Genomic DNA, 21,542 nt, shown 5'->3' on the forward strand with positions numbered 1-21,542 from the left:
ATAGTTGACCTAGTTGTTCAGGATTTGGGAAGTTATGTGGTTAGTGACCCAATGTTTGACCAGCATGTGTTAAGAAAGTCCTTCTATATTGCACAGCTTATAAACAAAGAGATTGTGCCTAGATTTAGGGATGTCATCACCCCCGTTTGATCAGCCTTCATTAGACCAGTCATTGAGTATACTGCCCCCCTTTGGCATGTATCTCTACAGACACATGCAAGAACTGGAACGTCCACAGAGTTACCTTATTAAAAGGATACAAGGCCTAAACAACATGTCCTACATGGATTGACTCAAAGCTCTGTCATTATACTGTGTATCCTACAGACTGCTAAGAAGCAACCTGGATTTGCTGCACATCAGCAAGTCAAATGAAATCAGAAATACTCTGTGTAGGGATCTATACCCCTTCTGCAACATCAGTAGAACAGTTTGGAGTGACCGTTATATATCAGAGGATACTGCTTTTCTGGAATATACTCCTTATTCACATTAAATAAAGTTCATCCCTGTCCATATTTAAGTGCAACTTGGCTGTATAGATGGGAAACAGAAAATTTACCCCAGGATTGCTCCCTAAACTACTAATGGACAGAGGCAACTCCTGAATGTTTTATCACATGAATGGGTTCCCTCAAATTATCTATTCCAGTTATACTTATTAGGGGTAATATATAATCATTGACCATGGGATGGGTAAAGCTACTCTCTAACCAAATGGGATAGGTTAATTTGAGCACAAAAAAGGGAAACTGGCTTGGCTTAAAATGGCCCTCAAGGGCAGATAGCCTAATATTTATCTATGAAAACAGCTCCTCCTTAGTACTTTGCTGTCAGGAAAATCTCAGAAACATCCAGAAACGACCTACCATTTACAGATGAAATACCTTCTTTCCTGTATTTAACAGAACTGCCTGCCAAGGGCAACATCTACCCTATCAGCACACAATCCCACTCTTACTACATTGCAGGTTAGCCAACCTTACAGGCAGTCCAATAAACAGTCCTACGTATATAGCAAGTTAGGCAGAAAAGCCTTATTTGTTAGTACCAGCATGTTTCTAAGTTTCCTCAGCCTCCTCTTTGGAAATACCATCAAATATAACTAGCCCAACTCTCATTAGGGAACAGGTCCTCCATTCCCTCTCTAAGGCCAAGAACACTGCATCAATGAGTCCTGACAAAATAGCATGAAACACAACATATCAGGCCCTCTAGAATCACTGTTTAACCATAGCCTCCAAGGTGGCTTCATGCTTCACAAATGGCGAATAACAACCATCATCCCTTTGCACAATGGCCATTTATGAACCTGGAAATTACAGACCCATAAGTCTCGCTGGTCTCATATGCAAGCAATGCCATGGAAAGAATTATGGAAATGATCAACAATGACTTAAGAAACATCCAAACACTGGACACAACCGAGTTTTTTGCCAGGGCAGGTTATGCCAGCTCAATCTGATGGACTTCTTTGAGAAGGCCAGCAAAGCAATGGATGAGGGCAAAATGGTTCACACTGCCTACTTTGACATGGCCAATGGATATGACACAATATCCCACTCAGGCATTGTTGACAAACTCAAGAGGTTAGATGTAAACCCTTATGTTACCCATTGGATAGCCAGATGGCTCACAGACAAGGCCCAGGAAGTTAGACTTGGGAGTCCACCTCTACAAAGAAACCAGTCAGCCACAGAGTCCCTCAGGGATCGATCTTGGTGCTGCTTCTTTTTGACGTAGTCTTTTCTGAAGTCAAGGCCATTGTCAAAGGCCTTTTGCAGATGATTGATGATGGACCTCCGTCATTTTTACAAAACAAACAGCACCAGAATTACCCATTCTAAAGATGCAAACCTTGCATGTGATATAAATAGGACCTGATGTAGAGATGGGTATTTATCAGTGAAATGATACCCCTTCTCTGGAACAGGCTCCCCATCCATGTTGACAGAATTCCTCCCTAACCGAATCCAAGTATAAATTGGACAGCTGTTTAAGGAACCTGAAATTCACCTCTCTTTTTGCACCTGTGTCTCTAATGGACATAGGCAGCCTGTGGTTCCTCTCCCAGGCTCCTGCTTTTAAATGTTTCATCTTCTAACCCCTTGCTTACACTACCAAGGGAACCAGAACTTGTTGCATGGCTAGGTTTAAAAAGCCCTGTGGTCGTTAGCCTAGTACATACCAATGAACCTATAGCAAGACCTTGTTTTCTATTCAAAAACTCATTCTGTTCTCTCTGTCTGGCTTCCTTCTAGCCCCCACTTGGTTTTACAGGTAGTGTTTGTTTACCACACTTTCCTTCAGAGAAGCTGCAAGATAATGCTTAAAAGAATAAAGTTAGCTTGGTAGTTGATACCAAAAACTTTAATACCATGGAACAAAAAAAAATCTGAGCTCAGCTGCTAGACCTGTAGGGGCACTACAGTGTCCCCTAGTAGCTCAGACCCATAGGGTCAAGTGACTGTAATGGTCATGGAATGCACCTCAGAAAGACTATCTGCATTCCCAGCCTGAGTCCATGGCCTGTGTTTTACTGAGAAATGGAAGGGTTATAGTAATAATAGTAACCAGTGTATCAGTTGTGAGATGTATGTCCTTATATTAGCATAACCATTTAAGGAGGGCATGATCGATTACTATAATGACTTGACTGCCCAGCAAATAATTTGTGAGCAGTTAAGGTCAAATGGAAAGAGGACACTAAATAAAAAATATATTTCTAGCCTTAAAATGTTCCCTGTACCTTATCTTTTTCTGTTTGATAGCTGTTAGAGTTATTTGGCTCAGTTTGATTAATGTCTGGGCTGTCTCCCTGTTGAAATGTCAGCACTCAATGCTAAGTGCCAACAGAACAAAAGAAAATCAGAACTGAAGGAGAAGACCAAAAGTCAGACCTCTCTATTCTCCTTTAAACTTCTGTTTTTTTTCAGGGGATCAAGCCCAAATGTACATTTACAAATATTTGCAGAAATCCTGGCTGATCTTAGGTAGTCTAGAATGCTTTCCTAGTCCAGTGAATATGACCACATTCTATAGATATAGGCTCCACTGAAGGAGTGTGGTCAAATAATCCAATCCATTAGGTACTGAAAAGTAGCAGAGGCAAAGTGCCACCCAAGGGGAAGCATTGTGTTATGAAGCAGCCCATGTGTTGTTAAAAAGGTAGCTTTTTTATCTTTCCTTTGCTTAGTCCATCAAGGGGATCTGCTATTATCCTTTATTAAGGCCTAAGGTAAATAAATATCTTTCTTTCCTTTCCTTTAACTCATTCATGAGGGTAGCTTAGAGCAAATATCAAACTTAGAAAGTTCATTCTGATATCAGAAATCATTACAGAAACTAATAGTGCTATCATGGTTTGGCATCAGAACAACTGGACTTTCACAGTGGTGTGGGATTCCTCTATCAGCCATAGATGTAATATTTGTATGCCCTATTTAACATCTTCCCTTGGGATCTCTGGAATTCTGTAAGGCGCAACTTTCTTACTCAGAAGAAAAACAATATCATGGTGTATTAAATTGCATCTCTCTCTCTATATGTTATGCCTCCCCAAAGAAATGAAAATATAAGACAGTTTGGAATGTCATTGAATTATAGCATTGAAAGGGAATATTATGCTTTTCTTAATAATGCTAAAATGGTCAAATATAACTTAAGTAAAAATGAATGGAGATGTTTAAATGATTTGAGTCAGAAAAAAGAGTTAATATTTAAACCAGCTGAAAAGGGAGGTAAATTAGTTATTTTACACTATACTCCGTATTTAACTGTGTGTTATACACACTTGAACAATGAGCAGGTTTATAAGAAGGTGGGGATAAATTAATACAGGAAAGCAGAGGAAGAATATCTAGATTTAATAAATAAGGGATACAGGTTGCATTACTTTTCTTATGAAGATGTACAACATAAGTTTAAAGGTAAGAAAAAAAATCAATGGCTGAATTTTTTTGTGTCTCCAAAATAGGCACCCTATAGTCTCTGCCTGTGGTTACTTTACACATAATTTATTGTGTTTCTTGCATCAACATTTCTTGCCAGTAGTAGAAAAATTACCATCCTATATTAAGAATATGTTTGATTTTTTGGGGAAGGTGAGAGAATGTAGTATGGCAAGAAGACATGTATTTAATTGTTATTGATATAGTTGGTTTGTACACAAATATTAAACACGAGGATGGGATGGTATTAAGGCCTTGAAGTTTAGGAGACACTCCAGTAATGCAATATGTGTTGGACTTAGTGAGAATTTTGCATTGGTTTTACAATGGAATTTTTTTTTTTCATTTTGTATTCACTGGCCTTTTTGCTTGTGGCAAATACCTATTTTTGAAGTGTGGAGTGGTTATACTATCATGATGTATTAAACTGGATATCTCTTTTTCGAAAACTAAAATATGGCTTTGTTTCTCAGAACAAATGTTTCGTTCTCTTTTTTTTCTGGAAGGCAGATAGGGAATTGTCTATCTGATCTTCCAGGTCTGGCACAGAGGGTCTACTAAGTTTCCATGACCAGATCAGCTATTTCAAGGTTTGAGTATTTGCAAGATCCACGTGATTGAAAAGACAGGCTGGAGTGCTGGTAGTGTGCTTATGTTGTGTTGTATTCATTTACTGATGATTTTCACTTTTGGAGTAAATTGTGTAATTAATTGCTAGCCCAAATTTTTAGAGGTGACATATAGGAAATAAAATGTTCCTTGGCTCACAATAGAGGCAATAAGCATTTGAAGATTTACTATCTAGGGGGATTCATAAAGTTTTACTCATACTATAACTTATTGATACGTGCACTAACTTTAATACTGGCATATAATATATGTATGCTTCTCATTTTCTGACAATAGTGAGGCTGCAAACAGAATTGATGTGGACATGTTTTTATTAACAGCATTACTGTACTACATTTGTGGAAGGACTCGGTATAACTCTGGCTATTGATCCTTCTTATAAACTAGTTTCTAGTAAAGGAAAGAGGATACGTCTTTTCCTGAAAAGATTCAAGATTCTGAATCTGGGTAGGAAGATGAAGACAGATACAGATTTATGATTCAGACACAGAAGAGAGCTCCATTTCTAATTCTCCCTGTGGGTGTTTTTCTCTGAGACTGTTTCCAGAATGTGCCAGTGTTTTCAGTGGAGAACACCAAGGTTTCACAGTCCCTCAGAAAATACTATGAGTTGTTACAGAAGAAATTTCCAGAACTTTCAGCCATTCCTCCAGTTCTGTCATCTTTGGAGGATGTGCAGTTTTCCTGATAGTCAACCAGCTGCCCCTAAAAAGGCAGATGGGAGGTATAACCACTTCTCAATCTTAAGTTTTTATGTACTCTTCCTAAACCTGACCCAACAGCAATTGTTTTAGTTAATCTATCGCTGCTACATTTTCAGTTTATTCCAATCCTACTATTTCTGATAAGGATGGGAAGATTATTGATAAGTATGCTACTGCAACTTTGATTTTTGCAGAATTTTGAATTCACATCCTTGATAATAGTATTTAAAGTATAGTTGGGTAGTTAGTTACTTTGGTGATAGTGGTATGACTTTTACAGCTGTGCGCAAACTCTTATGTAGCCTTTGAATCTTGTATGATTTCCTTTAAACATTCACTTACAGATTAAGTTATAGGTGTCAGACTGTAATAAGATGTTGATTCTGAGGTTATGGTCCTGCCATTTGGTTCATTTTGACAAATCATTTACACTTGCTGCTTAAGCTTGCCGGTTGTGTAAGACAGTGCTTGATAAGACTAGGTATGTGATGTGTTAGGTGCTGGTAGTAGTGGAGAGATGAAAGTCTGAGCTTGTTTACATGTGACTAGGGGCAGACCAGACTGAGTGCCTGCTGTGCGGGGATGGGGGGATGCACAGGTACATTGATGCTTTATATGTGTACGAGTGCTCAGGTGGGTGTAGAGTTTGATAAAGTGGGTGTTGTCCTTTTTGTTGTAGCCCTTGTGGTCAAGTGTTGGCTCATCAGGACCCAGTGGTCAAAGATAAAATCTTGTCAAATATATACTTGTCAGTTATGTAAGTGTGTGTACATACATGGGGATCCATATAGCCATTGCTTGTTCCTGTATAAGACTGATGTCAGGTTTGCAAGTATGTCATTGATTATTTTAGCATGTGTGATTTAGGACTTGTAAGTTGGACTTTTTGTGCAGGTAAGGCTGGTACTGAGTGGTTGAAAGCATGTGGTGTGTGGATTTTGTTTGTGCGAGTGGTCAAAAGGTAGCTGTGTGTATGTATGTATAGGAGGTTGGAAGGCATAAAGTCAGATGTTTACAGTTTGTGGAGGTTTTGTGCATTACAGTGAGTGAGCATTACCAGTGCATGTGTTTCATGGTGGAAGTTGTGAGTGATGGAAAGACTTTGTTGTAGTGAGTGGATCAGGAGTTGGTAGATGTATGGTTGGAAGTCTGTGGTCTGTGATTTGAAGTGTGTGCTTGGTGTACTGTGTGGGGGAGTGTGTGTTGAATGAGCCTCGTGGAGCATGTGATAAGTACATAGCACTGTAGTGTCGACAGCCAGATAGGTAGTGGTTCAAATCCCAACAGTGGCAAGTCAGACTGTGTGTGTGTGTGTTTATGGATAGCCCCTTGCTGCTGTATTTGCTGCCTATGTGTGTGCAATGACAATACATTTTTGTGGGGTGGGAGGTTGGCATAATGGTTAAGGTGCTTACCTTACAGATACAAGGTGCAGGGTTTGATTCTCACATGGGGTGATTGGCTAGGCTTATAATGGCCCACAAAGGCAGATAGCCTAGTACTAATCTATAAACCTATGCTGTGTGTGAATGCATGCGAGAGCCAGATGTTTCGGCAGCTCTGTATCCTGTGCAGCACTTGCTCCGAGGTTAAGTATGATCTCTGTCTCAGACATAGGTAAATTAGTTTTAGGGGTGTGGGGTTTTGCCCCCAATTAAGAAGCTTAACGTGTGTTTGCTTGTTGTAGATTGAGTGTATTTCTGAGGGCTGCATAGTAGCACGTGTGTGCTTTAGTTTAGTTTTGTTTTGATAGGTCTTTATTTTGGTTAACAGGCTAGTTGAAGATTGTGCTGCATCAGAGTGTTGTTTTCAACTAGCTTGGCAGTTAACCACTATATTATTAAAAAAAAATCTAGTAAAACTGGTTGCCACTTTATATTCCCAGATGATGCTGAAAAAAGTGTGTGTGTGTGTGTGAGATGAAACTGTTTGGTGGTTCTTTGTTTGATAGGGACGTTTTATCCTAAAAATAAAATTCTTTGCTGCTAATTCATCGTGGAGGCTTCAGTGATTTGTTGAATAATCCTGCTTTTCGTTTGCTGGTGCCTTGGATGGTCGTGCTGGGTTTGGTGCTAATATTTCTGATTTTCCTGTTTTTGCTCCCGGCTAACCAACACGCGATGGAAACTCTGAATATAGAGTTGGACTATACACCGAAAGTTGCCAGTGATGTTACAAATTGGAACATATTATTCCATCAACGTGAAAATTCCTTGTTAAACTTTGACAACCAAGGTAATGCTCCACAAGAGGTGAATACCCACAATGAGAACATGCAAGAATTCTATGGAGAACTTAGGAGCCTGGAGAATAACCTCTACAAACTCCACAGGCTCATTTGGCAGAGGAAACACCTGGAGGCGTGCCTGCATTTCAAGGTTATTCCGCGAGGCATGCGCGTCCTCTGCATGCCGAGCTATGGAGAGGCCCATCCAGAGCTCCTACGAAGATGGCAACAACTAAACCTGGATCTTGGCAACAGTTATCTGAGGCTACTCATTGATTATTTCCAACCGGTAGAGAACGAACTCATAAATAAGGTTGAAGGTGAGCATAAAAATATGGTTGCAAAATACAAGAGTGAGCATTGCATGTCTAAGCTAAATAATATGCTATCACAAGTGACTTTTTATAGCAATAAATTGGAGCAAGTGAAATTGAAAAAATTGAGACGAGACTGTAATGATTTCCAATTTGGTAATATTTTTCTATGGCCAAGATATAATGAAGCAGTAGTAGCCGGAGAGACTAATCGAGCTAATAATGACATAGCAAGTAGCTCCAACAGTAGTAACAACGCCGATAATTTAGAAAGTACTGTATCCAATAGTGGCGTGTCTACTTCACCACAATCAGAAGTAGATATTATTTCATCTGCCTCTTCTTTACCTTGCAACCAGCAAGGCTTGAAAAGTGTAACAACAGGGGCCAGACCGAAGGAAGGTATATGTGTATTGAATACTACACCTAAAATGGCATCGATTTTAAACTCCCCGCTTCCATACAAACAACGAGTTCCGATGCGATCCACCAGCAGGGGAAGGGGTAAGCGCAAGATGTCAGGCGACAACTGGGAGAACAGGAAGAAGAAACATTGAACACCTTGTTTTTCAATATTTCGTCTCAGAATTTAACTGAAGCTGAATGTTTTGTACTTAACAGGGGGTTATCATTTATTCCCTCCCGAGGCAGCGAACTTTCGGATACATTAATAATGCTCCGAAAGTTTACTAGGAAAGTGGCTTTGAAACTTTTATTCCAAGACTCTGAATGTAATGAATATATGTTCAAAGCCACCATCCTCAAAAGGAAAAGCACCTTCACTCCACCGTTACCTAGCTCTATTGAGTGCTTTCTACGAGCATGTGAATTTGATTTTTATGCCTATTATAAAGAAAAAAGACATAAAAAATTGTTCTTTAACATGAATGAGTTACAAAGGCACAGTCTGGACTTACTATGTAATGATGAAAGTGTAATATTTAGACCTGCAGATAAAGGGGGGGGGTTGTAATAATGGACTCCAGTCTTTATAATGACATGATGAACAATATGCTAAGTGATGACACAGCATATTTAATGATAAATAGATCTGATGTCATGTTAATTATTAGGAATGTTCAGGATGTACTCTACGATCTTTTAATGTCAAGATGCATTGATAAACAGCTATATGATTACTTGGATATTGGGGCCCCTTTAATTCCCATCATTAAGGGGTTACCCAAAATGCACAAAGGGATACATCCCCCACCAGTACGGCCGATAGTATCTGGCCAGTCATGGGTAATGGAGAATGCCTCACAATATGTGCAGTTTAAGTTAGCCCCGTTGATAGAAAAAATACCTACAATATTAAAAAATTCATTTAAATTGTTGGAAGACCTTGAAAATTCCCCATGGGTTGAAAAAGTAAATCCTGATACGTTAATGGTTACCTTAGATATAAGGAACCTGTTTACGAGCATACCTAATGAATTTGGGGTTGAGGCTATTAGAAGTTGCCTAAATGAATATAAAATGGATAATCAAAATGAACAATTCGTTATTTGTGCTTTATTCGAATTGATACTTAATAATAACATCTTTATGTATCAAGATAAGATTATAGACAAACATGGGGGGTAGCCATGGGCACCCCCTGTGCAAACGTCTATGCCAATATAGCAGTATATGAATGGGAGAGGACTTACATTCTTAATAATGAAAGTTTTACTACTAATGCCATTTACTATAGGAGATTTGTAGATGACATTCTACTTTTTTGGAATGGCAGTATGAAATCCTTACATGATTTCGTTGAATATATGGAATCAACTACCTCCTTCCTTAGTTTTACATATGAAGCCTCACCAATCACGGTTAACTATCTTGATGTGACTATAACAAAAAATAGTCTGAATAGATTTACCACATCGCTTTTCAGAAAACCTTGTTGGAAGAATGGCATACTCCACCATGAGAGTATGCATCCACGGCACATTTTTCCTAACATTGTGAAAAATCAGATGGCTAGAATAACCAAGCTGTGTAGTGATATCAAAGACAGAGAACAACTCTTGAATTTTCAAACCAAGTGTTTTATAAATAGGGGCTATCCAAAAAAAAAAAAAAAAAAAAAAAAAAAAATTTTTTTTGCAGACAGCCTCTAAGGATAGAAATAACTTGGTTTTTAACATTAGCTACAAGCAAGGTCCACATAGGTATTATAATAAACTAAACGTAGGTAAAGTGCAATATGACATCAAATTTACCAATGACGTTAAATATATAAAAGAGATCATTTGTAAAAATTGGAAATTACTTAGAATGAATAAAGAGCTGAAGAATGTGGTGGGTGAATACCCTATCTTCAGATATAGTAATTGTCCAAATTTGAAAAGATTATTATGCAAAGAAAAAATATTACACACACCATTGGATATTAGGACCAATTTTAGGCAAGGAACATTCCCATGCAAGAAATGTTGTATCTGCAAATACATTACTAACGAACAGTCATATGAAAATTTAGAAACTGGCTATAAGTTTATACCGAATTTTTATTCCACATGTGACACCACAAATATAATTTACCTGGCCACATGTGAAAATTGTGATGTATACTATGTGGGTATGACAACACGTAGGCTCAGAGATCGAGCCTACAACCACATATATGACATACGGAAAATGAATGTAAACAATGTTTTAGCCAGGCATTGTCAATCTTTTCCATCTCATACATTCAAATTCAGGGTTTTGCAGATACTCTATCCTAATAGAGGAGAAGGCAACGTATTAGGCACCTTAGAACTCTATGAATTGAAATGGATATTAATGCTTAGGGCGCACATAGAGCCAGGCTTAAATACAGCCCTTAATATTAGACCAGCGCTGTTATAAAGACTATGTCATGTAGATTAGATTAAGATACCAACTTTAACATTATGTTGACAAGCTGATGGTGTATATAATAGGGGCTTGTAGATAGATGTGTACGTCACATTATTTTTATTGTCTTAATTTATATGACAGTGCCAATGACATAGTTATATAAACCCTTACTTGTCATTTTTCATTTTTTATCCACCTTTCCTCTTTTTTGTTTTTCCACTTTTACTTGGTGGATTATTCACATTTTGCTTTTCTAACTTGATTTCATATATTTTATATTTTAGGTATGCTTTGATGAAATTTGATATGTTGTATGACACATACAACTATGAATTAATATACATTAGTAATGTATTATTTAGACTCCATGAAATACAAACACAATATACTATATTTATTCAAAATAAATGTTTAGATTTTCATAAATAGGAAGGAATTTATACCAATGTTCATTGAACTATTTATAAGGTATGGTTTTTTGATAAATTGAAGGAATGCACTGTGTATATCCATACATTTTAATATACTTTTAGATTATTTTATTATAGTAGTGGTAAGCCTTAAAAAAGTTGTATTAGTTTCTAAGCGTAATTCCTATATGAGCTATGGCTTTAAGTATAAATGGAATCAAGTGTTCTCTAATTGTTTAATTATTTTTAGCCGCCAAAAATGCGGTTAATTAAGGTGCATGTTACACTATATAAGATGAATATTTATTCTTAAATTTTGTAACCTGATGAAGTGCACTTGTTAGGTGCGTGAAAGCGCTTGTTTTATCCTAAAAATAAAATTCTTTGCTGCTAATTCATCGTGGAGGCTTCAGTGATTTGTTGAATAATCCTGCTTTTCGTTTGCTGGTGCCTTGGATGGTCGTGCTGGGTTTGGTGCTAATATTTCTGATTTTCCTGTTTTTGCTCCCGGCTAACCAACACGCGATGGAAACTCTGAATATAGAGTTGGACTATACACCGAAAGTTGCCAGTGATGTTACAAATTGGAACATATTATTCCATCAACGTGAAAATTCCTTGTTAAACTTTGACAACCAAGGTAATGCTCCACAAGAGGTGAATACCCACAATGAGAACATGCAAGAATTCTATGGAGAACTTAGGAGCCTGGAGAATAACCTCTACAAACTCCACAGGCTCATTTGGCAGAGGAAACACCTGGAGGCGTGCCTGCATTTCAAGGTTATTCCACGAGGCATGCTGCCTCTGCATGCCGAGCTATGGAGAGGCCCATCCAGAGCTCCTACGAAGATGGCAACAACTAAACCTGGATCTTGGCAACAGTTATCTGAGGCTACTCATTGATTATTTCCAACCGGTAGAGAACGAACTCATAAATAAGGTTGAAGGTGAGCATAAAAATATGGTTGCAAAATACAAGAGTGAGCATTGCATGTCTAAGCTAAACAATATGCTATCACAAGTGACTTTTTATAGCAATAAATTGGAGCAAGTGAAATTGAAAAAATTGAGACGAGACTGTAATGATTTCCAATTTGGTAATATTTTTCTATGGCCAAGATATAATGAAGCAGTAGTAGCCGGAGAGACTAATCGAGCTAATAATGACATAGCAAGTAGCTCCAACAGTAGTAACAACGCCGATAATTTAGAAAGTACTGTATCCAATAGTGGCGTGTCTACTTCACCACAATCAGAAGTAGATATTATTTCATCTGCCTCTTCTTTACCTTGCAACCAGCAAGGCTTGAAAAGTGTAACAACAGGGGCCAGACCGAAGGAAGGTATATGTGTATTGAATACTACACCTAAAGTGGCATCGATTTTAAACTCCCCGCTTCCATACAAACAACGAGTTCCGATGCGATCCACCAGCAGGGGAAGGGGGAAGCGCAAGATGTCAGGCGACAACTGGGAGAACAGGAAGAAGAAACATTGAACACCTTGTTTTTCAATATTTCGTCTCGGAATTTAACTGAAGCTGAATGTTTTGTACTTAACAGGGGGTTATCATTTATTCCCTCCCGAGGCAGTGAACTTACGGATACATTAATAATGCTCCGAAAGTTTACTAGGAAAGTGGCTTTGAAACTTTTATTCCAAGACTCTGAATGTAATGAATATATGTTCAAAGCCACCATCCTCAAAAGGAAAAGCACCTTCACTCCACCGTTACCTAGCTCTATTGAGTGCTTTCTACGAGCATGTGAATTTGATTTTTATGCCTATTATAAAGAAAAAAGACATAAAAAAATTGTTCTTTAACATGAATGAGTTACAAAGGCACAGTCTGGACTTACTATGTAATGATGAAAGTGTAATATTTAGACCTGCAGATAAAGGGGGGGGGGGGGTTGTAATAATGGACTCCAGTCTTTATAATGACATGATGAACAATATGCTAAGTGATGACACAGCATATTTAATGATAAATAGATCTGATGTCATGTTAATTATTAGGAATGTTCAGGATGTACTCTACGATCTTTTAATGTCAAGATGCATTGATAAACAGCTATATGATTACTTGGATATTGGGGCCCCTTTAATTCCCATCATTAAGGGGTTACCCAAAATGCACAAAGGGATACATCCCCCACCAGTACGGCCGATAGTATCTGGCCAGTCATGGGTAACGGAGAATGCCTCACAATATGTGCAGTTTAAGTTAGCCCCGTTGATAGAAAAAATACCTACAATATTAAAAAATTCATTTAAATTGTTGGAAGACCTTGAAAATTCCCCATGGGTTGAAAAAGTAAATCCTGATACGTTAATGGTTACCTTAGATATAAGGAACCTGTTTACGAGCATACCTAATGAATTTGGGGTTGAGGCTATTAGAAGTTGCCTAAATGAATATAAAATGGTTAATCAAAATGAACAATTCGTTATTTGTGCTTTATTAGAATTGATACTTAATAATAACATCTTTATGTATCAAGGTAAGATTATAGACAAACATGGGGGGTAGCCATGGGCACCCCCTGTGCAAACGTCTATGCCAATATAGCAGTATATGAATGGGAGAGGACTTACATTCTTAATAATGAAAGTTTTACTACTAATGCCATTTACTATAGGAGATTTGTAGATGACATTCTACTTTTTTGGAATGGCAGTATGAAATCCTTACATGATTTCGTTGAATATATGGAATCAACTACCTCCTTCCTTAGTTTTACATATGAAGCCTCACCAATCACGGTTAACTATCTTGATGTGACTATAACAAAAAATAGTCTGAATAGATTTACCACATCGCTTTTCAGAAAACCTTGTTGGAAGAATGGCATACTCCACCATGAGAGTATGCATCCACGGCACATTTTTCCTAACATTGTGAAAAATCAGATGACTAGAATAACCAAGCTGTGTAGTGATATCAGAGACAGAGAACAACTCTTGAATTTTCAAACCAAGTGTTTTATAAATAGGGGCTATCCAAAAAATTTTTTGCAGACAGCCTCTAAGGATAGAAATAACTTGGTTTTTAACATTAGCTACAAGCAAGGTCCACATAGGTATTATAATAAACTAAACGTAGGTAAAGTGCAATATGACATCAAATTTACCAATGACGTTAAATATATAAAAGAGATCATTTGTAAAAATTGGAAATTACTTAGAATGAATAAAGAGCTGAAGAATGTGGTGGGTGAATACCCTATCTTCAGATATAGTAATTGTCCAAATTTGAAAAGATTATTATGCAAAGAAAAAATATTACACACACCATTGGATATTAGGACCAATTTTAGGCAAGGAACATTCCCATGCAAGAAATGTTGTATCTGCAAATACATTACTAACGAACAGTCATATGAAAATTTAGAAACTGGCTATAAGTTTATACCGAATTTTTATGCCACATGTGACACCACAAATATAATTTACCTGGCCACATGTGAAAATTGTGATGTATACTATGTGGGTATGACAACACGTAGGCTCAGAGATCGAGCCTACAACCACATATATGACATAATGGAAAATGAATGTAAACAATGTTTTAGCCAGGCATTGTCAATCTTTTCCATCTCATACATTCAAATTCAGGGTTTTGCAGATACTCTATCCTAATAGAAGAGAAGGCAACGTATTAGGCACCTTAGAACTCTATGAATTGAAATGGATATTAATGCTTAGGGCGCACATAGAGCCAGGCTTAAATACAGCCCTTAATATTAGACCAGCGCTGTTATAAAGACTATGTCATGTAGATTAGATTAAGATACCAACTTTAACATTATGTTGACAAGCTGATGGTGTATATAATAGGGGCTTGTAGATAGATGTGTACGTCACATTATTTTTATTGTCTTAATTTATATGACAGTGCCAATGACATAGTTATATAAACCCTTACTTATCATTTTTCATTTTTTATCCACCTTTCCTCTTTTTTGTTTTTTTTTTGTTTTTCCACTTTTACTTGGTGGATTATTCACATTTTGCTTTTCTAACTTGATTTCATATATTTTATATTTTAGGTATGCTTTGATGAAATTTGATATGTTGTATGACACATACAACTATGAATTAATATACATTAGTAATGTATTATTTAGACTCCATGAAATACAAACACAATATACTATATTTATTCAAAATAAATGTTTAGATTTTCATAAATAGGAAGGAATTTATACCAATGTTCATTGAACTATTTATAAGGTATGGTTTTTTGATAAATTGAAGGAATGCACTGTGTATATCCATACATTTTAATATACTTTTAGATTATTTTATTATAGTAGTGGTAAGCCTTAAAAAAGTTGTATTAGTTTCTAAGCGTAATTCCTATATGAGCTATGGCTTTAAGTATAAATGGAATCAAGTGTTCTCTAATTGTTTAATTATTTTTAGCCGCCAAAAATGCGGTTAATTAAGGTGCATGTTACACTATATAAGATGAATATTTATTCTTAAATTTTGTAACCTGATGAAGCGCACTTGTTAGGTGCGTGAAAGCGCTTGTTTTATCCTAAAAATAAAATTCTTTGCTGCTAATTCATCGTGGAGGCTTCAGTGATTTGTTGAATAATTTGATAGGGACGTTGTAAAACAGTGTTTGTGTGGAGGTGGTGAGACTTAAGTTTCTGATGCATGCAGATGGCACAGGAATCTGCTTTTTATTTGTGTATATATACAGTGGGCAGAGGTTGTGTGTTCACTGTGTCAGATAAATAAGAATGGCACCTAGTTTGTTGTGTGTTCATGTGATGAAAAGGCTGTCTACTTTGTTGTGCATGATGGGGATGAGAATGAGTGCATGCTTGTGTGTAGGGAGACTTGGGATTGATAGTCTACCACAAACATATACATTGTTTGGTTGAATGTGAAGACCAACAGTCTAGTGGTTGGGGGGAGTAGAGACTAGATGTTTGTATGTATGAGAGGAATAGGACTGGTAGTCTTCTTTGCATATTGTGTGACACTTGATCATTGACTCTGTATGACCTCTGACATGGAAGGTTATGACCGCTTCTTTGACTTAAGCCCCAATAGTAACTTCACAAACCCAGCTCACATGCTGACAACTGCCCTAGTGGAAAGATGCTGGGCTGTTTTTCAAAGCATTCATTGAGTGCTACAAACTGCATCTGGTGATGCAATTTCAGCATTGCCTCTTATCGAACCCTAGAGAAGAAGCATCCAGAGTTCCCATTGGTTTTCCAGTCACAGAGCTTGGATCTCGGCCTTTGTCATTACTACATAACTTCAGTGAATTTACTGACTTTTTTTTTTTTTTTTTTTTTAAAGGTATCATGTGTGGACAAAAGGACACGGGCCGACTAATTATGCAAAATGGAGGACTGCAACCACACCGTATAGGGTTGAATGGGAGGCTGACTTTGAACCATATGTAGTAGTGAGGCAACATTGCCCTGAATATGATCGAAGATTTGTTGGGTTTGGATGGAATAAAGTAGCACACATAATGGAACTGGATGCACAGGTAACAAATTTGAATGTCAGCTGCCCAGATTATCCTAACTGTTTTCTGTAACAGGGCTTCTGTAAGATGTAATCAAATTAGTGTTCGAATCTGCATGTTGTCAGTATATTATTGGATTGTTTCAACATCAGTGCATTCAAAAATCTGTCTAAAATGTTTTGCATTTGCCTTGCATTATGTACAAAACATTCATAATTAAGATAATTAATCTTACTGTTCTAATGTTGCTCTGATTTAATATAGGATGATATCAAAAGTGTATCAATATGAAGAAGACACAGTTACCTTGCAACTATGTTTTGTTACTGAGAGAGGTTATGCCTTGAAATTTGAGGTGTGTACACCAAAGCCCTCTCACTCTACTCCCTGATACCGCTCTCTATCCTTTTTATTGTTTATACTCTTAAGTTTAATTTCATGTGTAGCATACATATTGAAATACTAATGCTAGAAGACTTTAAGAGCTACTAATATAACAAGCGTGCATCATTTTCCAGACATTATTGTATTCTTTGCTGGGTCACTTTTACCCTGTTTATTTCATTTGTATAGCTTGCTTCCACAACTTTCACCTGTAGGAAAAAGTCATTTTAAGTCTGGAAGTATTTATGGTTGGTGGATTGCTTAAGTTCCATTACCATTAAAATGTCTTGTCACTGCTTCCTGACACAAAAATTATTTCAGAGATGTTTTCTTTGTAAAAATGTCAGTGAGACAGACATATTGCCTAGCTAGTAGCTGCATGCCTAGATTTTTTATACGTGTTACATCCATGTTTCTGGTCTACCTTCCAGGGCTGGTGCTAGCATTTTGGGGGTCACCAGCAAGTTTCAAGTTGGGTACCCTACCCAGGAACATGTAAGATGTGACCACACTGCTGACACACCCCCTTCCCTGTCAAGCTCGCCCATCACCCTTTAACTATCAGTGTAAAGTGTTAGTCCACTCAGACCATTACAAAGACTTTGTAGTGCCACGAGTACAGCATCAAGGCACATACACTGACTGACATTTATCATCACTGTTTATGCCAAGCCTCAGTATCACAGCAAGGTAACCACTCACAGAGGTATATGCACACAGAATGACATTTAGTACCAGTATTACATTATGGCAAGCCTCAGCACTAGAGCAAGGTAGCCACTCTCACAGAGGTATATGCACAAACTGACTAGCATTTAGTAGCGATGTTGTTACATTATGACAAGCCTCTGTACTGCATCAAGGTAGCCAGTCCAACAGAGGTACACAAATAAACTCACCCTGACTCCCACACACAGGATAGACACACCCACACATGACAAAGCACTACACCAAGCCTGGACATAGAATCCCTCACTTGATAAAGACAGCACTACAGCAAGACTGGACAGAGACACCCTTGCAGACTCCCACACATAGGACAGTAGCATCCACACAAGATAAAACTACAGCAAGACTGAACAGAGACCCACACAAGATGAAGGGAGCACTATAGCAAGACTAAAATACACAAGTCACATTTCACTAACTGACCGCATCACACAAAACAGAAAGACAACTACAGACATGCAGAACAGTCAGACTGCAGAGCACACAGGACAGCCGTGGAGCAGACATAGATAAGACTACAAACACACAAGACATACAGGAGAAAGCTATGAGGATTACAGAGACTGCAGACAGGCTCAAATCCAAGGAGAAACAAGTGAAGTCAGAAGGCACACAGATGACAGAAACTGGGGATTACAGATACTGCAGATAGACTCAAACCCAGAGATAAACAGGTGAAGCCAGAAAGCACACACACGACAGACACCAGTGTGTCATTTATCTTTAATGTGCAGTTAGCTACTCAGCTTTTCAGATTGCTGCCACTTTTAATGCCATAAGACCAATTTATTTTTCCTGCGCTTGTAGTTGTCCTTGCCTCACGATGAATCCCACCGCACCCAGCTGTCCTTGCCTCATGATGAATCTTGCCATACCCAGCTGTCCTTGCCTCATGATGCATCCCGCCACACCCAACTGTCCTTGCCTCATGATGAATCCCACTGCACCCAGCTGTCCTTGCCTCACAGTGAATCCTGCTGCACCTAGCTGTCCTTGCTTCACAGTGAATCCCGCCACACCCAGCTGCCCTTGCCTCACGATGAATCCTGCCACACCCAGCTATCCTTGCCACACGATGAATCCTGCCACACACAGCTGTCCTTGCCTCACAGTGAATCCCGCCACACCTAGCTGTCCTTGCCTCACAGTGAATCCCGCCACACCTAGCTGTCCTTGCCTCACAGTGAATCCTGCCACACCCAGCTATCCATGCCTCACAGTGAACCCTGCCACACCCAGCTGTCCTTGTCTCATGATAAATCCTGCTGCTCCTGACACCTAAACAAATCCTGCCTCTCCTAGTATCCCTTGCCTCAGCAAATCTTGCTGCTTTTTTCATCCTACTTGTACTACTTCCATTCTAAGTGCTGGAGTAAGCAAAATCAGATTTGAATATACAGCATAATGCAATACAATTATGCAAGAAAGGCTAATGTCCAACCTGAAATTTACTCCCATAAAACATTCTAAAAGATTACAGGAAAGGAAAGATGTGCACATACCTAGAGTTTTCCTGGTATCTTCCGAACTTTTTCCGTTCAAAGTCTTCAGTAAGACTGCTGTGCAATAAACCTTGTCCCACATCATGCTCAACCAAGATCACATCTAATTCTGGAAGTCTCTCCTGACTCATTGATGAATGTAGGTATGTCTTTATGAGATTTAGTTTAGAAAAGCCACGTTCTGCAGTAACCACTGTAAGAGGTGCAGTCAAATAAATGCACAGAAAAGCATAAGCATTTATATAGATGTCCTGTAGGTGGTTGCAAATGAGGAAATTTAGCACAGTCAGTTGTAGTGATTCAGTATTAAGCATTTGAGGAAAGCTTTTTTCACTTCATGTCTAAGGCCATAGTCCTCAGTGTCACAGTGGCCACTTGTCCTGTCAGTTGTTCTTTCAGACCCTTGCACTGTTAGATTAGGGTGTCTTCCACAGCTTCACTCAAGGCTTTGATATCTGATAAAAATCCAAAGGCCTTATCATACTCTGAAAGCTGCTCAAACCAGTCAATAAATGACTGCACTGTTGTGTCCAGCAGCACATTGAAGAACTCTACATGTAGTTTTACCATTGTATTCTGTGCTGTCTCATCCTCTCCCTCTTAGTCAAAGAAATGCTTTACTTTCCTCTGGCTCTTTTCCTGAAATGTGATGCTGACATCTAGTTCTTCTGGTATCTTGGCAGCTTCACCCATGGCATGTTGAAATCCTGTCTCTCTAGTTCCTTAGCAAGTCCATAGTTGAAGGCAACACTTTGACACATGTAGAAGCATCAACTGATGGACTCTGCAGCACTTTGCTTGCTTTACCTATGTCAGCACATCAAACAAAACCAGTAAACATATACTGAATTGATATGACATGAGATATGAGCATAGTCCCCTTTTCTGTTGATGTGTTGCAGCGTCACTTGTGTGTAAAGCTTCACCTACCTCCTGTAATGCTCCCAAGACTCACTTCAGCTGGAACCATACTGCCTTGATGGAGTCTATCCTGCATTTCCAGTGAGTCTCAGACAGTGGCTTTACAGTGACATTTGTATTGTTTCAAGATCTGCCATTGGCTCATTGATGCTAAACGTACATAAATGCAGACATCCAAAGTAAGACACTGCCTGTAGTGATGAATGTATTCCATCACTAAGTGTAAGATTTAAATTATGGCAGGCACATAAAAAGACCTTGAATTAATCTGTTTTATCCAAGCCTGCGCTCCAGTTTGCTTCTTTTTCATATTGCTGCCATTGTCATAGCCTTGTCTTTGACAGTCATTAAATCCATTTGATGATGATGATGCAGAGTGTGAAGAAGTGCTTCCATAAATCCTGCTCTGGACATATTATTTAAGGGCACAAATCCCAAAAAGTGTTCCTCAGCTATGGCTGCATTCCTTGAAATATCCACATACTTAACTACTACAGTCATTTGCTATTGATTGATTACAACTGGTGTGCAATCAAGAAGGCAGGGGTCCAGGGAAGTAAATAGTGTGGGAAGAAATAGTCAGGGAATTGTTATGGCTAGGCTTGTATAGGCCCTAGGGCTGATAGCCTAGTACCAACCTATGAACAATCAAAGAGAAGTACCTGACATCCTTCACCTTCCCTACAGTGGTACAGTAGTTCTCAAAGTAGTATTTCCAAAGAGCTGAATACTTTCATTCTGTATGTCCTTCCCAAGATAATGATCCAATACTTCTTTAGTCTTAATACATCACAAATGTTCAGCTATGACAGAATCAAACTGACAAAAGCTGCACTTCACCCAAGAAATTGCCACTGCCATGAATGCGATGTTCTGTTCCACCAGGTACTGGACAATAGCTATAATGTGTTCTAGCATTCCATGCCAGTGAGTTCTCTTTTTCAGTCACTGCTTGTCTCCTATCATCCATTGTCTGCCTACTCTCTTGTCTTTTGTCCAGTTCCTTTCACTTCAGCATGCATGCCGCATGTTCTGGTGCTTGGTCATGGCAGTGTAAAGCTTTGAACATCTCTCTCCATGCTCTGTGACCACTTGAGAAGCTGGATAGAATGTCCAAATAATTTGCATGCAAAGCAAAACAGTGCATCTTTTGAGAGAATGTCAGCCAAGTGTATTTTTCTTTCTCTCCATTGGGCAGCGTATGAAAATAATTTTCTGACATAAATCTTTTTCTCTTCATTGACTGGGAACTGTGTCAGCACCACTTGCACAGGTCTATGCTGGATGGCAGCTACCTTAAACTCATCCCTTATCATATCTGGTCAAGTTCCTAGATCCACAAGTGATACACCCGACACTCCCTGCAAGTCACAAGCCGCATTCACTGTCACTACAGAAGTATGGGCCATTTCCGTATCACATGTTGGTGATCC

At 38.4% G+C, this 21,542-nt stretch overlaps 1 protein-coding gene across 5 annotated transcripts in view; it reads left to right on the forward strand.

Annotated features, from left to right (window-relative positions):
* The window catches only part of LARGE1 (LARGE xylosyl- and glucuronyltransferase 1), a 2,030,740-nt gene that overhangs the window by 1,993,538 nt on the left and 15,660 nt on the right, over window positions 1-21,542 (forward strand). For all 5 annotated transcript variants that reach the window (XM_044087485.1, XM_044087484.1, XM_044087487.1 and 2 more), the window contains one exon: window positions 16,399-16,594. In XM_044087485.1, the coding sequence (XP_043943420.1) occupies window positions 16,399-16,594 (196 nt within the window). The remainder of the gene's footprint in view (window positions 1-16,398; window positions 16,595-21,542) is intronic.

Source organism: Protopterus annectens, chromosome 11.part0, assembly GCF_019279795.1.
Source record: "Protopterus annectens isolate FY-2018-M chromosome 11.part0, PAN1.0, whole genome shotgun sequence".
Lineage (NCBI taxonomy): Eukaryota > Metazoa > Chordata > Ceratodontiformes > Protopteridae > Protopterus > Protopterus annectens.